A 14,766-nucleotide genomic window follows, 5' to 3' on the forward strand; every position below is an offset into this window, starting at 1 on the left:
GCAATCAATCCAATCCAAATCGGGTCTGACACTCCCCAGATTGACTGGGACTGGGGATGCTGTAAATGCAGTGTTCACAGACATTTCTCTTCCAAGGGGTGGAGGAGGGAAAAATCATGGCTGTTGCTTAAGGATAATGTCTTGTGGCCAGATTTAGGGCTTATGATTGAAGGGGTCTAGAAAGATCCCTGATGCATAGCACCCAGTCCAGAACTGTCGTAACAACGATGAGCTACTACTATTAATTATTTCTGTAGAGCTAAATGAAAGGGGGGGGGGATGGGAACTAAAACAGACGGAGAAGGGGAATCCCTGGGGAGTTACAAGGGAAAAGCTCAGAGCACTAGATCCCAATACTGGGGGGGTCTGACAGATTAAAAAGAAACTGCCATAAAAACAAAAATAATTTAGTGGAGTACTCCTCACACTTCAATCATTCAGATTACACAGTGGTGATAGCATCCTATCAAGTGGCGGGGTGAGGAACAAGTTGCAAAGCTATCTACCTAGGTATAGGTAATGGTCTGGCTTAAAAACCGCCCTCATCAGATAGGCTAAGAATAAGTGTGAGTTTCTACAGTGGGTTTGCCATGCTAAAAAGAGATATTCCCAGAAGCACATTTAGATCTAGCCCTTATGCCTGCGAGGCGCATGCAGTCACTTTTCCAAATATACAAGTGCTATTTTGCTATTCTCCTGCCAGCACTTTAAGCACACTTTGGGAGTCATTTGAAAAAGCAGTTCCACCCTAACACAATGTTTTATGCATGACAATAGCCTTTTATAAAACTGCTTGGATTATAAACACATTAAACTTACTCACATACAGCCTCCATACAGTGGGGTCAATTTTCGGCAGAATATCTGCTAAATAATTTAAAATGTCTAATTTTTCAAATTATTCATATATTCAGTGGTTCTATACATAGCATAAGTGCTGCTAAAAACACATGTCTACATGGACATTCCAGTAATTGCAGCGATTATAAAAGGTATATGAAGAAGTGCCAAAAATAGAACTGTTTACAAAAAAATACAATGACATTATGGTAATTTCAATTAGTCCAATATTGATGGGATAAATGTTATATCAGGAAGTGCTAGAGAAGTAAAATTTGTAGACATAATAAATGACTGCTTCTAAGAGCAACTGGTCCAGAAACCGTCAAGTGGGAGAGCTTTACTTTAGAGGAAAGGTGGGAGAGAAGAGATATGATAGCGACATTTCAATACCTATGTGATGTAAATGTGCATGAGTTGAGTCTCTTTCATTTGAAAGGAAGCTCTAGAATGAGAGGGCATAGGATGAAGTTAAGAGGTGATAAGCTCAGGAGTCATCTAAGGAAATACTTTTTTTACAGAAAGGGTAGTAGATGCATGAAACAGTCTCCCGGAAGAAGAGGTGGAGACAGAGACTGTGTCCGAATTCAAGAAAGTATGGGATAGGCATGTGGGATCTCTTCGAGAGAGGAACAGATAATGGTTACTCTGGATGGGCAAACTAGATGAGCCATTTGGCCTTTATCTGTCATCATGTTTCTATGTTTCTAGCTATTTTAAATTTAGTCTTTAGTGGAATGCAGGGCATAGTACAAGAGGTAACTGTGTTGGGTCCACTGGGAAACAGTGATCATAACGATCAGATTTGAGCTGATATCTGGAGTGATATCACTTACTCCAGAGGGAATTCTATGCAAAAACTTTATTTGCAGTGTTTTTGTGCTGAACTCCCACGTTGTAAGGCCTGAAATCCACTGCTACCTTTTTCCTCCTCTGGTTCTAGCCTCCCCATTTCCCTTTCTCCAGCTGTATTCTTCTATGTTTCTATGGGAGACATGATCGAAACATTTAAGTACCTCACGGGACGTGTCGAAGTGGAAGATGATATTTTCTTTCTCAAGGGACCCTCGGCCACAAGAGGGCACCCGCTCAAACTCAGGGGCGGAAAATTTCATGGCGACACCAGAAAGTATTTCTTCACAGAGAGAGTGGTTGATCATTGGAACAAGCTTCCAGTGCAGGTGATCGAGGCAGACAGCGTGCCAGACTTTAAGAATAAATGGGATACCCATGTGGGATCCCTACGAGGGTCAAGATAAGGAAATTGGGTCATTAGGGCATAGACAGGGGGTGGGTAAGCAGAGTGGGCAGACTTGATGGGCTGTAGCCCTTTTCTGCCATCATGTTTCTATAATCAGAAAGTTCTATGACATCACAATGCAGGTGTAAAGAGCCTTAGCCTATAGGAAGAGGAGATGCAAATGTTAAGAGCCTTAGCCAATAGGGAGAGGAGGAGAGAGTGGCTGCTGCAGACACCAGAAAGTATTTCTTCACAGAGAGAGTGGTTGATCATTGGAACAAGCTTCCAGCGCAGGTGATCGAGGCAGACAGCGTGCCAGACTTTAAGAATAAATGGGATACCCATGTGGGATCCCTACGAGGGTCAAGATAAGGAAATTGGGTCATTAGGGCATAGACAGGGGGTGGGTAAGCAGAGTGGGCAGACTTGATGGGCTGTAGCCCTTTTCTGCCATCATGTTTCTATAATCAGAAAGTTCTATGACATCACAATGCAGGTGTAAAGAGCCTTAGCCTATAGGAAGAGGAGATGCAAATGTTAAGAGCCTTAGCCAATAGGGAGAGGAGGAGAGAGTGGCTGCTGCAGACACCAGAAAGTATTTCTTCACAGAGAGAGTGGTTGATCATTGGAACAAGCTTCCAGCGCAGGTGATCGAGGCAGACAGCGTGCCAGACTTTAAGAATAAATGGGATACCCATGTGGGATCCCTACGAGGGTCAAGATAAGGAAATTGGGTCATTAGGGCATAGACAGGGGTGGGTAAGCAGAGTGGGCAGACTTGATGGGCTGTAGCCCTTTTCTGCCGTCATCTTCTATGTTTCTATGTTTCTATGATGGGTCATTTGGCCTTTATCTGCCATCATGTTTCTATGTTTCTATAATCAGAAAGTTCTATGACATCACAATGCAGGTGTAAAGAGCCTTAGCCTATAGGAAGAGGAGATGCAAATGTTAAGAGCCTTAGCCAATAGGGAGAGGAGGAGAGAGTGGCTGCTGCAGACACCAGAAAGTATTTCTTCACAGAGAGAGTGGTTGATCATTGGAACAAGCTTCCAGTGCAGGTGATCGAGGCAGACAGCGTGCCAGACTTTAAGAATAAATGGGATACCCATGTGGGATCCCTACGAGGGTCAAGATAAGGAAATTGGGTCATTAGGGCATAGACAGGGGGTGGGCAAGCAGAGTGGGCAGACTTGATGGGCTGTAGCCCTTTTCTGCCGTCATCTTCTATGTTTCTATTTCTCTCTCCCTTTGTTATAAAATACTAGCCTAACTTGGCATCAGCATTCCTAACATTTAAACACTCACCCTTACACCAGCCAAAGATATAACAAGGATGTGTGTAACTTATTTATTCAGCTTTCTGTACCGTTCTCCCAAAGGAGCTCAGAACAGTTTACAGGAATTTATTCAGGTACTCAAGCATTTTTCCCTGTCTGTCCCGGCGGGCTCATAATTTACAGTACAGTAAAACCTTGGATTGCAAGTAACTCGGTTTGCAAGTGTTTTGCAAAAACATTTTATAAAATTTTAACTTGATATACAAGCAATGTCTTACAATACAAGTACATATAGTATTTTGAATTGAAGTTTTTGGGTTGTGAAACGAATTGTCCGAGTTTCCATTATTTCCTTTGGGGAAATTCACTTTGATATACGAGTGCTTTGGATTACAAGCATGCTTCTGGAATGAATTATGCTCGCAAACCAAGGTTTTACTCTATTCTATTATGTTATAAGCAAAGTGGAAGCCCTGCCTGTGTCTTGTCTATGCATATACCCCCATTGCAAATATGCAGTGTGCAAGATAGTCATACTTGACTGGCCCAACCATTAGACATAATTAGGCAGTTGCCTAGTGCAGCAGCTGTTGGGGGTGGGTGGACGGTTGGACAACAGAAAAGAGCAGCTGCAAAGCAATGGATCTGACAGCCATCCAAACTTAAAGAACCATCATTACATATGTACTTTTACCTGTAGGAAGAGAAGCAATTTAAAAATAGTCCATATATACACACATAGAACAAAGTTTAACATTTAAAGTATGATGTATCGGGGGGAGGGGCAAATTAGGGTCCTGAAGGTTAATTGAGGGGTGGGACAGAGTAAAGCTGTAGGTTAACCTAGGTCACATGTTTACAGAATAATGTTTTGGTGCATAGTGGCTTACCCTCCCCTTACAAAACTGCAAAAGCATTTTTTAGTGCAGGCTGGCACACTGAATGCTCTGCACTGCTCCCAATGCTCATAGAACTCTATGAACATCGGGAGCAACGCAGAACATTCAGCACACCAGCTGGCCCTAAAAATTGTTTTTGCAGTTTTGTAAAAAAGGGGGGAGGTTTAGATAGAAACATGATGGCAGATAAAATTCAAATGGCCCAACCAGTCTGCCCATCCACAACATCCACTATCTCCTCCTTTCCCTAAGAGGTCCCATGCTATCTTGAATTTAGATACAATCTTCATTTCCACCACATCCATCGGGAGACTATTCCACACATCTATCACCTTTTTTGGAAAGAAATATTTTCTTACATTACTTCTGAGCCTATCCTTTCTTAACTTCATCTCATGCCCTCTCCTTGCACTTTATAGAACTGCCATTTCAGAGCACTGATGTAAAAATGTATGTTCTGGTGCAGTGGAATGGTAGTGGGGAAAATTCTTGCAAAGGCACATTATTGCCTGATAAGATTCACAGTACCTGGGACTTGAAGTATGTTTCCTGCGGTGTAGAGAGCACATCTGCAGAGGCGATATCTAAATGCAGCAGAATCTGACGGAAGGATGGTCGGTTCCGGGGTTTGCTGTTCCTGAAGGCAGAAAAGCAGTTCAGGATTCATCTTTAACATACAATGGAAGGAGGGGCCTATGGGCAGGTCTGAAGAGCACTGAGAAAGTTGTGAGTCTCAGTAGCGGAATAGCAAGGAATGCTGCAGCGGAGGAGAGGTACGTTAGCAGAGCTGAGTATATGTGAGCTTCCGTAAAAAAATTCTAGGGGGTGCTGCAAGGTATGATTGAGGTGCTTTGGTAGAAATGAGTATATTTGGGTGCAACATTGTAGAAGTACAATAGAGTCAGGTCATACTGAGCTGTTGTGATCTGTTTTGGGTTTTTTTTAATGGTGGCCAATCTGGATAAACCAAATCTATATATTCAGTGTTGGTGTTTGGATATCAGCCAGTGCTGAATATTCAGACGGGTGGTCAGTGCTGGCACTATCTGGATAGCAGCAATATTCATCCCCACTATCCAAATAGCCAACCAGATAACATTAGGATAGCTTTCGTTGGCCGTCCCCAAGTTTATCCAGATAATTACCTAGTTAGAAGACCAAATATTACCGCTAATCGGAACGGATAACTCCAGTGACTGAACTGACACTGCTCATGGAGTGTTCCAGCACTATCTGGAATAGTGCCGACAAAGACTAAAATTATTCAGTGCCATTATTTGTATACTGGCACTGAATATAGGCTGAGGGCCCAATATTCAACCAGTGGCAATCAGGAAGAGGATAATTCTATGTAAGGCAGGCCTGAGGTGCACTGGGAAAGCTGGAGGAGGGGTGGGGTCTCAGTAGTGGTAATATAAATATAAAGGGTTCCCCCCCTTCACTTCAGCTGCAATGGCAGCAAGTTCAAAAAGGTTCCAGGTTGGTAACTGGAGGGTCTGGCAGAAAAATCACACTGGATCTCGATACTGGAATAGAGGGGTAAAGACGATGGGAGTTGATATACTGCTTTTTCTGTGTGGTTTACACAGTCAGAGCAGTTTCATTGGGGGCAACGAAGTGTTAAGTGACCTGCCCAGAGTCACAAGGAGCTACGGTGGGAATTGAACTCAGAACTTCAAGGTGCTGATGTAGCCGCTCTAACCACTAGGCCACCCCTTCCCTGGAATGATGTTCACTGACAGAGCTGTGTGTGTAGGATGGTATAAGATCAACTAGAACAAAGGACTTGTGGTAATGATTATCTTTGTTTTGTAAGCTGTGCTCTCAGATGCCTGCACCGGTGAATCATCAATGAATTCTATCCGTTTTTTTTGCAGGAAATTGTATCTTTCATTGAGCACTGCTTATTTTAATAAATATGATGCTAGTTACTTTTCTATTCGTGTGGTATGTGGTACAAAACCAAACAAAAGAAAATAAATCAATATAGTGACAGCAAAAACCAGCACTTATCTTAAAGCTGTTCACGCGCCGGTCACTTGATGCTGACACCAATAGTAGCCCGTAGCCCAACGGGAGCCCCGTTTCACCTTATTAAGGCTTCATCAGGGGTTTATGGCATTGCTACAAAATTAATTCTAGTTGATCGTGTGACCAATTTGACTTGTTTCCATTGTGATACTTTCTAGGATGGTATAAGAACAGCAGGGGGTGTTGGGGAAAGCTCAGTGATTTTATATATGTAGGGCAGTGTATCGCAAACTGTGTGCTATGGCATGCTCGTGTTCCTCCTGAAATTTCAGGTGTTCTGCGAGACGCTGGGGAGAAGGAGAGGTGCCGGCGCCAGCTGACTGCCTACAGGATGTGCCTCTCGTGGCGAGAGACACATCCTGTAGGCCAGGGGTGTCAAAGTCGGTCCTCGAGGGCCACAATCCATTTGGGTTTTCAGGATTCCCTCAATGAATATGTATGAGTTCTATTTGCATGCACTGTTTTCATTGTGGTGCTAATAGATCTCATGCATATTCATTAGGGAAATCCTGAAAACCCAGCTGGATTGTGGCCCTCGAGGACCGACTTTGACACCTGTGCTGTAGGCAATCAGCTGGCACCAGTGCCTCTCCTTCTCTTTGCTAGTCTTCCCGGCTAGCTTCCCCCAACAGCGGCTCAGGGCCTGTCCGTAGGGCCTTTGCACATGCGCGGACGTCGATGTGATGACATCACGCATGCGCGTGACATCAACGCATCAACTTTGCGCACTTCTGGGATGCCTCGAGCCGCGGCCACTACTAGAGAATGACACAGGGACAAATTTTTCCCCATCCCCGCGGGGACTCATTTTCCCATCCCCATGAGTTCTTTTCCTGTCCCTTCCCCATTTCTGCAAGCTTTGTCCTCATCTGCACAAGCCTCAAACACTTTAATATCATAAGTAGCAACATTCTAGAGCTCAGATTGTGATGTCATAGTGCCTCATTCCACCAATGCCTAAGCTCTGTCCTCATCTGCACAAGCCTCAAACACTTTAAGATCATAAGTGTTCAAGGCTTGTATGGTTAAGGCAGAGCTTACAGGAATGGGGCAAGGACAGGGACAGCGACAAAACTCGTAGGGACGGGGAAATTGAGTTCCTGCGGGGACAGGGGCAAATTCATTCCCGTGCCATTCTCTAGCCCAGGGGTGTCAAAGTCCCTCCTCGAGGGCCGCAATCCAGTCGGGTTTTCAGGATTTCCCCAATGAATATACATGAGATCTATTTGCATGCACTGCTTTCATTGTATGCAAATAGATCTCATGCATATTCATTGGGGAAATCCTGAAAACCCGACTGGATTGCGGCCCTCGAGGACCGACTTTGACACCTGTGCTCTAGCCACTACATTTAGCTGCGGCCACTGCATTTGCGCCTCAACAAAGTTTGCAAGACACTGATGTAGGGAGAAGCAGGGAGGTGAATTATTCACTGCACCCGCTGTGTAGGGCTGTGACTGTAGATGTAATGCTACTGCTTTGAGACTGAAGCTGGCTGTTATTGTGGGAAAAAACTGACCAGCACTGGCGGAGAAGAATCTTGAAGCCATCGGGGCAGCTGGAAGGGACAGGCAGGTGCAGGCTGTTGCTACCCACACCCCAAATAATTGCAGAAGAATCTACATCCTTATAGGGTATTTCCCCGGTCAGCAGCTCCCACAGCACTACCCCAAAGGACCTAGAGAAAGAAAAAAGAAGCAACAATAATATGAACGCCAGACAGGAATAACCTGAAGGTGAAACGCGCTGTGCAGCACTCAATTCCACACTCCCCCAGCACTACTCCCCAGAACATGGACCAAATGACATAGAGGGCATGCTAGACAGTATGGGCTGACCCAAGCAAAAGAGTTCTCAGGCTGGAGACTGAAATCCTTGTGTGACCCCGGGTGAGTGGCTTCATCTCAAGTTTTTCAAGTTTTCAAGTTTATTAGGAGACTTGATCAATCGCTTAATCAAATATTCTAAGCGATGTACACTTTAAAATTTACAATTATTAAATATATAAAAAAAAAAATAAAACAAAACAATACAGTACATACAATTGCTTAAGAAATGGGTAAGAACTCTTGTTTTAACATTGATAAACATGGGAAAGGAGGGATGAACTACAATTCATAAAGTAAAGAAGAAACATTGAGGGAAAATACAAAGGGAAATAGTTAACACAGGTATCATATAGGAAAACATGATACAGAAACTAAAATTATGTTGTAAAAGCATTAGCTTCTTGCCATGGGCTCTGCAGCCTGGTGATCACTAAAACACTACAACAAGCTTTTGCTCTATAAGCCTGAGGAGAGCTAGACTCTCCCAGAAGTACTGCATAAAGGCAGAACTGCCTGGAGAGAACTTTTAACTGCATGGACAATTTAACAGCTCCTATGTTCAGTATCATTTCCCCATCACTTCCTGTTATGTTGTTTTTTTTTTTTACCTTTTAGTGAGACCTGGTGGCCTCAGGCAGTGGAACATCTTTTAGCTTGGGAAGGCTAAAAAAACCAAACTCTCTTCCTGCCCCTTATTACTGGTTGCTTCTGCTATGTGGGGCAAAAAATTGGAAGGGAACGGCCCCTTTTCGCTGAGAGCTTTCTACAGGAAGGCATATATTGTATTCCAGTCGGGTTTTCAGGATTCCCCCAATGAATATGTATTGAAAGCAGTGCATGCAAATAGATCTCATGCATATTCATTGGGGAAATCCTGAAAACCCGACTGGAATACAGCTCTCAAGGACCGGAGTTCCCTACCCATGCTTTAGAGCAGTGGTTCCCAAACCACCCCCCCAGGCCAGTCGGGTTTTCAAGATAGCCCTAATGAATATGCATGACAGAGATTTGCATATAATGGAGATGCCAGGAATGCAGATCTGCTTCATGCATATTCATTAGGGCTATCTTGAAAACCCGACTGGCCTGGGGGTCCTCCAGGACAGGTTTGGGAACCACTGCTTTAGAGGAAAGGCGGGAGAGGGGTGATATGATAGAGACGTTTAAATATCTATGTAATATAAATGTGCATGAGTCGAGTCTCTTTCATTTGAAAGGAAACTCTGCAATGAAAGGGCATAGGATGAAGTTAAGACAGGGGTGTCCAATGTCAGTCCTCGAGGGCCGCAATCCAGTCGGGTTTTCAGGATTTCCCCAATGAATATGCATGAGATCTATTAGCATACAATGAAAGCAGTGCATGCAAATAGACCTCATGTATATTCATTGGGGAAATCCTGAAAATCCGACTGGACTGCGGCCCTCGAGGACCAACATTGGACACCCCTGAGTTAAGAAGTTATAGGCTCTGGAGTAATCTGAGGAAATACTTTTTTACGGAAAGGGTGGTAGATGCGTGGAAGTCTCCCAGAAGAGGTGGTGGAAACAGAGACTGTGTCTGAATTCAAGAGGGCCTGGGATAGGTACGTGGGAGAAAGAGAGAGAGAAAGAGATAATGGTTACTGTGGATGGGCAGACTAGATGGGCCATTTGGCCTTTATCTGCCATCATGTTGCTATGTTTCTTCTCATCATCCAAGTGCTCACTGTCATTCAGCACTGCAAGGGTTAAACACTTTCAATTCTTCCCCTATGATGAGTGTGTCTGTGTCACTGCTGCTTGTCCCTGCCTGGTCCCCAGGGATCACAGCCAGACTTCCAGAACTCCAGGCAGAAGGACACCAGCACATGAATGAGTTTATGGGGGCTTCCAGCAGGAAGCTGAGTTTCCCATGGGGCTCACTGGCAATCTCCCTTCATTCCTCTCTCCCTCCCCCATCCAGCACTCACAACACATGCACAATATGCTCTTCTGGGCAGCTCAAGATTATGAGGGCACATGAAAGGAGAGACAGAGACAGGGAGAAAGCAAGAAAGAATTAAAGAGAGGAAAAAGGAATAGAAAGGCAGCGAGAAGAGATCATTGTTAGAAAGAGAATCAAAGGAGAGAGAGAAAGAGAAATGAACTGGAGAGAAGAAAGGAATTTTAAGCAGGAGAAAAGAGATTAGGGGAAAAGTTTCCATAGAAAATAAACAGATCCAAGAGAGGAAAAGAACATGAAACACGAGTGAAGTAGAGAAAAGGAAGGAGGAAAGAAGGGACATTTAAAGAGTAAATGTAACCAGGAAGAGGGATAAGGAAAGGAGAGATGGGAGGAAGAGAAGAGACTGAAGAAGTGAAAGACAGAGAGGGGAACTGTAGGGCAGATATCGACAGGCATGTGATAAAGCACCAAAGATTTCTATCTTTGAGGTGCACCCAGACAGGACCCCCACCCCCAGCCTCATGTTGTGATGGCACTGTTGCAGCAGGTATGCTGAGAGGATTTGGCTATGTGGGGACCTGACGGCTGCTGAGTTGCAGAGAAACAGGTCTGGAATGGCAGTCCCAGCATTTCAGGAATGGCAGCTGCTCTGTGCACCCAGGTCCAGCTACAGTTGCAGCCAGAGCACTGCTTGTGAAATGCCAGCAGCAGCTCCTCAGGGACCAGAGGCATCTCCAAGCCCCGAGCCACCACCATCTGCTAAAAGCATTTCCACGACAACCAGCAGAGACCTGTGTGTGCTGGCAGGGCTGAGAGCCCATTAATAATGGGGGTCGCTTCTCCACCCATACTTTATCTGCTTCTGCGAGACAGCAGCTGAGCCACCCTTGCCTTTCCCATTAATTACACAGAGCTCCCAGAGACCCAACACTAATTACTGCCTGTGCTTAAACCAATTCATTTACAAGCAAAACAAAGCACAAACGGAAGCAACGACTAAAGCCACAAAAATAAGCATAAAAAACTACGGAGACAGTGCAGCAACTCAAGGGCACTACTCCATGCCCAGCCTCTACCAGCAGGAGGTGCTGTAGCGTAGTCTAAGAATTCTAGCTTTGAGGAAACAGAATGACCCAGTCACTGTCCCAGTGGATAACCACTGGAAACCATCCCCATGTCATTTTTTAGGGAGAGAGGGAAGAATCAGACTGGGCACAATCACTGACCCTCAAGCCTTGCATTGAAGAATACTGGTGTAGAAGGACTGAGGTTGAGATAGACACCAAAGAATGACATGGGATGGTTTCCTGTGGTTATCCATGGGGACGATGACAAATTCTGTCACTGTCATTCTCTAAGGTGGATATGATGAAGGAAGGCAGCCTGATGGGGGTTTGTAGAGAATGGTGTAGGAACATGGGGTGGGGTAGGAGTTTTAGAAAATGGTTCAGGGGTGTAGCCTGTGGCAGGGGCTGTAGGGAATGGGGTAGGAACATATGAAGTAGGAGTTTTAGGGAATGGTGTAAGCGTGCAGGTTGTGGCAAGGGCTTTAGGGAATGGTTTAGCAGCAGTGTCTGAGACAGCTGAAGGGTATAGTAAAAGACCATTGTTTGAGGGAGGTTAGACACTGATGTAGGCGTATTGGTAGGGACTTATGGGGACTGGTGTAGGAGGGCTGGGGGTGAAGGCTGCAAACTGTGGTGAATGATAACTGGCTGGGGGGGGGTGAGCTTTAAAATGTCACTTCTTCTGAATGTTTCCCGATGTATCGAGGTCTACCCAAAAAAAGAGGAAGCAATTTTTGCTCCTACAACCTCAGGTCATAAAGTTGGGGGCGACTTTTACCCTTAGATATCCCTGTAAATGGCTGATTAATCGCCAGGGTGTTAAATATTTATTTTTTAAAGCATCACAATTAACTAAATTTATAGCTGGCAAATTGGTTGTTCCTACTAGTATCCCATTAGATCTTCAGGCATAAACTTCGTAAGAATGAAATGTTAACCCAGGGTAAGGTACTTATCTTTATCTTTTCCTTAGAAATTTAAATATGTAAATTCCGTTGTTATTACCGCCCCACTTTATTATTGAGGACAAACTAACTGTACAAGATAATGTTATTTTCTTATTATTTAATTCTGCTCTGGTATTACTGTTTCCATTGTACAGATATTATATTATGATTTGTTATGATCATGAAAACTTGAAATTTAATAAAGAAATAATGGTAAGATGTCACTTCTTTTTCTCTCTCACGCCTCTCGTTTCTCTCTAAACAGCCCAGGTTGGGGTGTTCATGAACAATCTGCCACATTTGCTGGGAGGGTTTACTCATTGGGATGCCAAGGAGGTCCAGGGACACTTTGGTACTGCTTCCATTCATCTGTCACAACCACAATTAGGAGCTGAGGAGAGCAGTTATTTAGACTGTCAACAACCCTATCTCTGAAACGTTCCCCTTTCTGCTCTATTCCTCAGAGGTGAAGGGAAGGAATATCAGAGACTGACAAGGAAAACGCTGACTTGCTTTACAGATGTTTCTGTTCAATGCTGAATAAGAAAGAGCTGGAACAGGACCACAGAAAACTGGCACAAACAGGCTGAAGAGGATTATTTTAAAAAACCCTGCTCCCTAGACATATGTCCAACCAGCCTATTAACCCATGCCCCCTACTAACATTTCGCTATGGTTGACAAACTTAGTAAATGAGTGTTTTGAAAACAGAAACTACCCCCAAACAATATCAGCTATAGTGTTGACACCCAAAGCTGCAAATCTCAACCTGACTAAAGCAGAAAATTTCAGGCCTGAAGCGGGGATTCCGTGGCCTGCCAAACTACTAGAATTCTGCGTTAGTACGCAACTAGCTAAATTCATAGACTAAATGGATGGATTCCACAAATCACAACATGGCTTCAGACCAAGGCGCAGCCCCGAATCCCTATTATTTGAACTAACTTCAAAAGTAAGATATCAACTCAGTAAAGGCAAACAACCTATACTATAATTTGAAATCTCAGCAGCTTTTGACGCAGTGGACTACTCGCTCTTACTTTTCAAATTAAATGAACTTGGAGTACTACAATGGCTCTCACAGTTCCTAAAAAATAAGAACATATGAAGTTTGGAAAGACAACAAGAAATCCCAACAATGGAAAGCCAACTGTGGTATTCCACAAGGTTCTCCACTATCACCTGCGCTGTTCAGCATCTGAGAGCTCTGGGAAACAATCTGTCATCGACCCAAGATCAAATCCCCTCCTATGCAGATGAGATCTTTGTTCTTTGTACAGCCAAAGACTCCTTTGATAATACCACACATTATCTGAACAACATGTTTGAGAATCAAAGTGACTGGACATAAGAACATAAGCAGTGCCTCCGCCGGGTCAGACCATAGGTCCATCCTGCCCAGCAGTCCGCTCCCGCGGCGGCCCAAACAGGTCACGACCTGTCTGAATCACCAGAAGGGGCCACCTTGCCACCTTGGTTTCTCATTAAAGTCCTATCTTCCCATCGAAGTCCTAACCCTCCGGTCTTGCACATGCACGACCTGGTTGGCTTTCTATACTTGTGTTACATCCCAGCTCCTCCCTCAGTATCCCACGATCCCTTTATCCCTCAGAAATCCGTCCAATCCCTGTTTGAATCCCTGTACCGTACTCTGCCTGATCACTTCCTCCGGTAGCGCATTCCAAGTGTCCACGACCCTTTGGGTGAAAAAAAACTTCCTTGCATTTGTTTTGAACCTATCTCCCTTCAGTTTCTCCGAATGCCCCCTCATACCTGTTGTCCCCTTCAGCCTGAAGAATCTGTCCCTATCCACCCTCTCTATGCCCCTCATGATCTTGAAGGTCTCTATCATATTTCCCCTGAGCCTCCTTTTTTCCAGAGAGAAGAGCCCCAGCCTATCCAACCTCTCGGCGTATGGGCAGTGTTCCAGCCCTTTTACCAGTTTCGTTGCTCTCCTTTGGACTCTCTCAAGTACCGCTATGTCCTTCTTGAAGGACGATGAAGAACTTTCTTTAATTGAACAAATCAAAGACGAGCACAAAGCTGGAACTGTCCACAGGTGAGAAACTAAAGATAGAAAATTCCTCCAAAATTCTGAGAGTTATACTAGATTTGAACTTAACCTTCAACCCATGTATCATCTCCCAGTGGAAAAAATTCTTCTTTAAGATGAGACAACTGAGGACAAGACCAGTCCTAACCCAGGCCAGTTTCAGGACATCAGCACAATCAGTCTTAATACCATACCTAGACTACTGTAACTCATTATATTGTGGTATTACAGAAAAAGAACTGAAGAGACTACAACTACTTCAAAACACTGCCGGCAGACTAATTTTCAAGATGAATTGGTACGAGAGGGCAAGTCCGCTATTAGAACAACTGCACTGGCAGCCAATAAAAAAGCAAATCCAATTCAAGATAATCTGCATGGTTCACAAAGCAATCTATTTAGAAAACTTGAATGAACTTCTGATATCAAAGTCCCACATTTCTTTTTTCAAATCACGAGCATTGCAGCACTTCATATTAACCTTCTCATCACCTCAACAAGTTGGATAAAAGAAGATGCTTGAAGATGCATTTTGGGCACTTTCGGTTGGAAGACTGTTGTACGGTATTATTGCTGTATTTTGCATTCATGATAAAGCTGATATCCAATTTTGCTGTTTTGTATTTCTTTTATAACATTCAATAAAAATTAAAAAA

General features: G+C 44.0%; 1 protein-coding gene across 4 annotated transcripts in view; it reads right to left on the bottom strand.

Moving 5' to 3' along the window:
- MAP3K12 (mitogen-activated protein kinase kinase kinase 12) overlaps nucleotides 1-14,766 on the bottom strand; it is a 304,527-nt gene that overhangs the window by 61,091 nt on the left and 228,670 nt on the right. For all 4 annotated transcript variants that reach the window (XM_033938532.1, XM_033938529.1, XM_033938531.1 and 1 more), the window contains 2 exons: nucleotides 7,810-7,968; nucleotides 4,788-4,896 (listed from right to left, as the gene is read on the bottom strand). In XM_033938532.1, coding sequence (XP_033794423.1) covers nucleotides 4,788-4,896; nucleotides 7,810-7,968 — 268 coding nt within the window. The remainder of the gene's footprint in view (nucleotides 1-4,787; nucleotides 4,897-7,809; nucleotides 7,969-14,766) is intronic.

Source organism: Geotrypetes seraphini, chromosome 3, assembly GCF_902459505.1.
Source record: "Geotrypetes seraphini chromosome 3, aGeoSer1.1, whole genome shotgun sequence".
Classification (NCBI taxonomy): domain Eukaryota; kingdom Metazoa; phylum Chordata; class Amphibia; order Gymnophiona; family Dermophiidae; genus Geotrypetes; species Geotrypetes seraphini.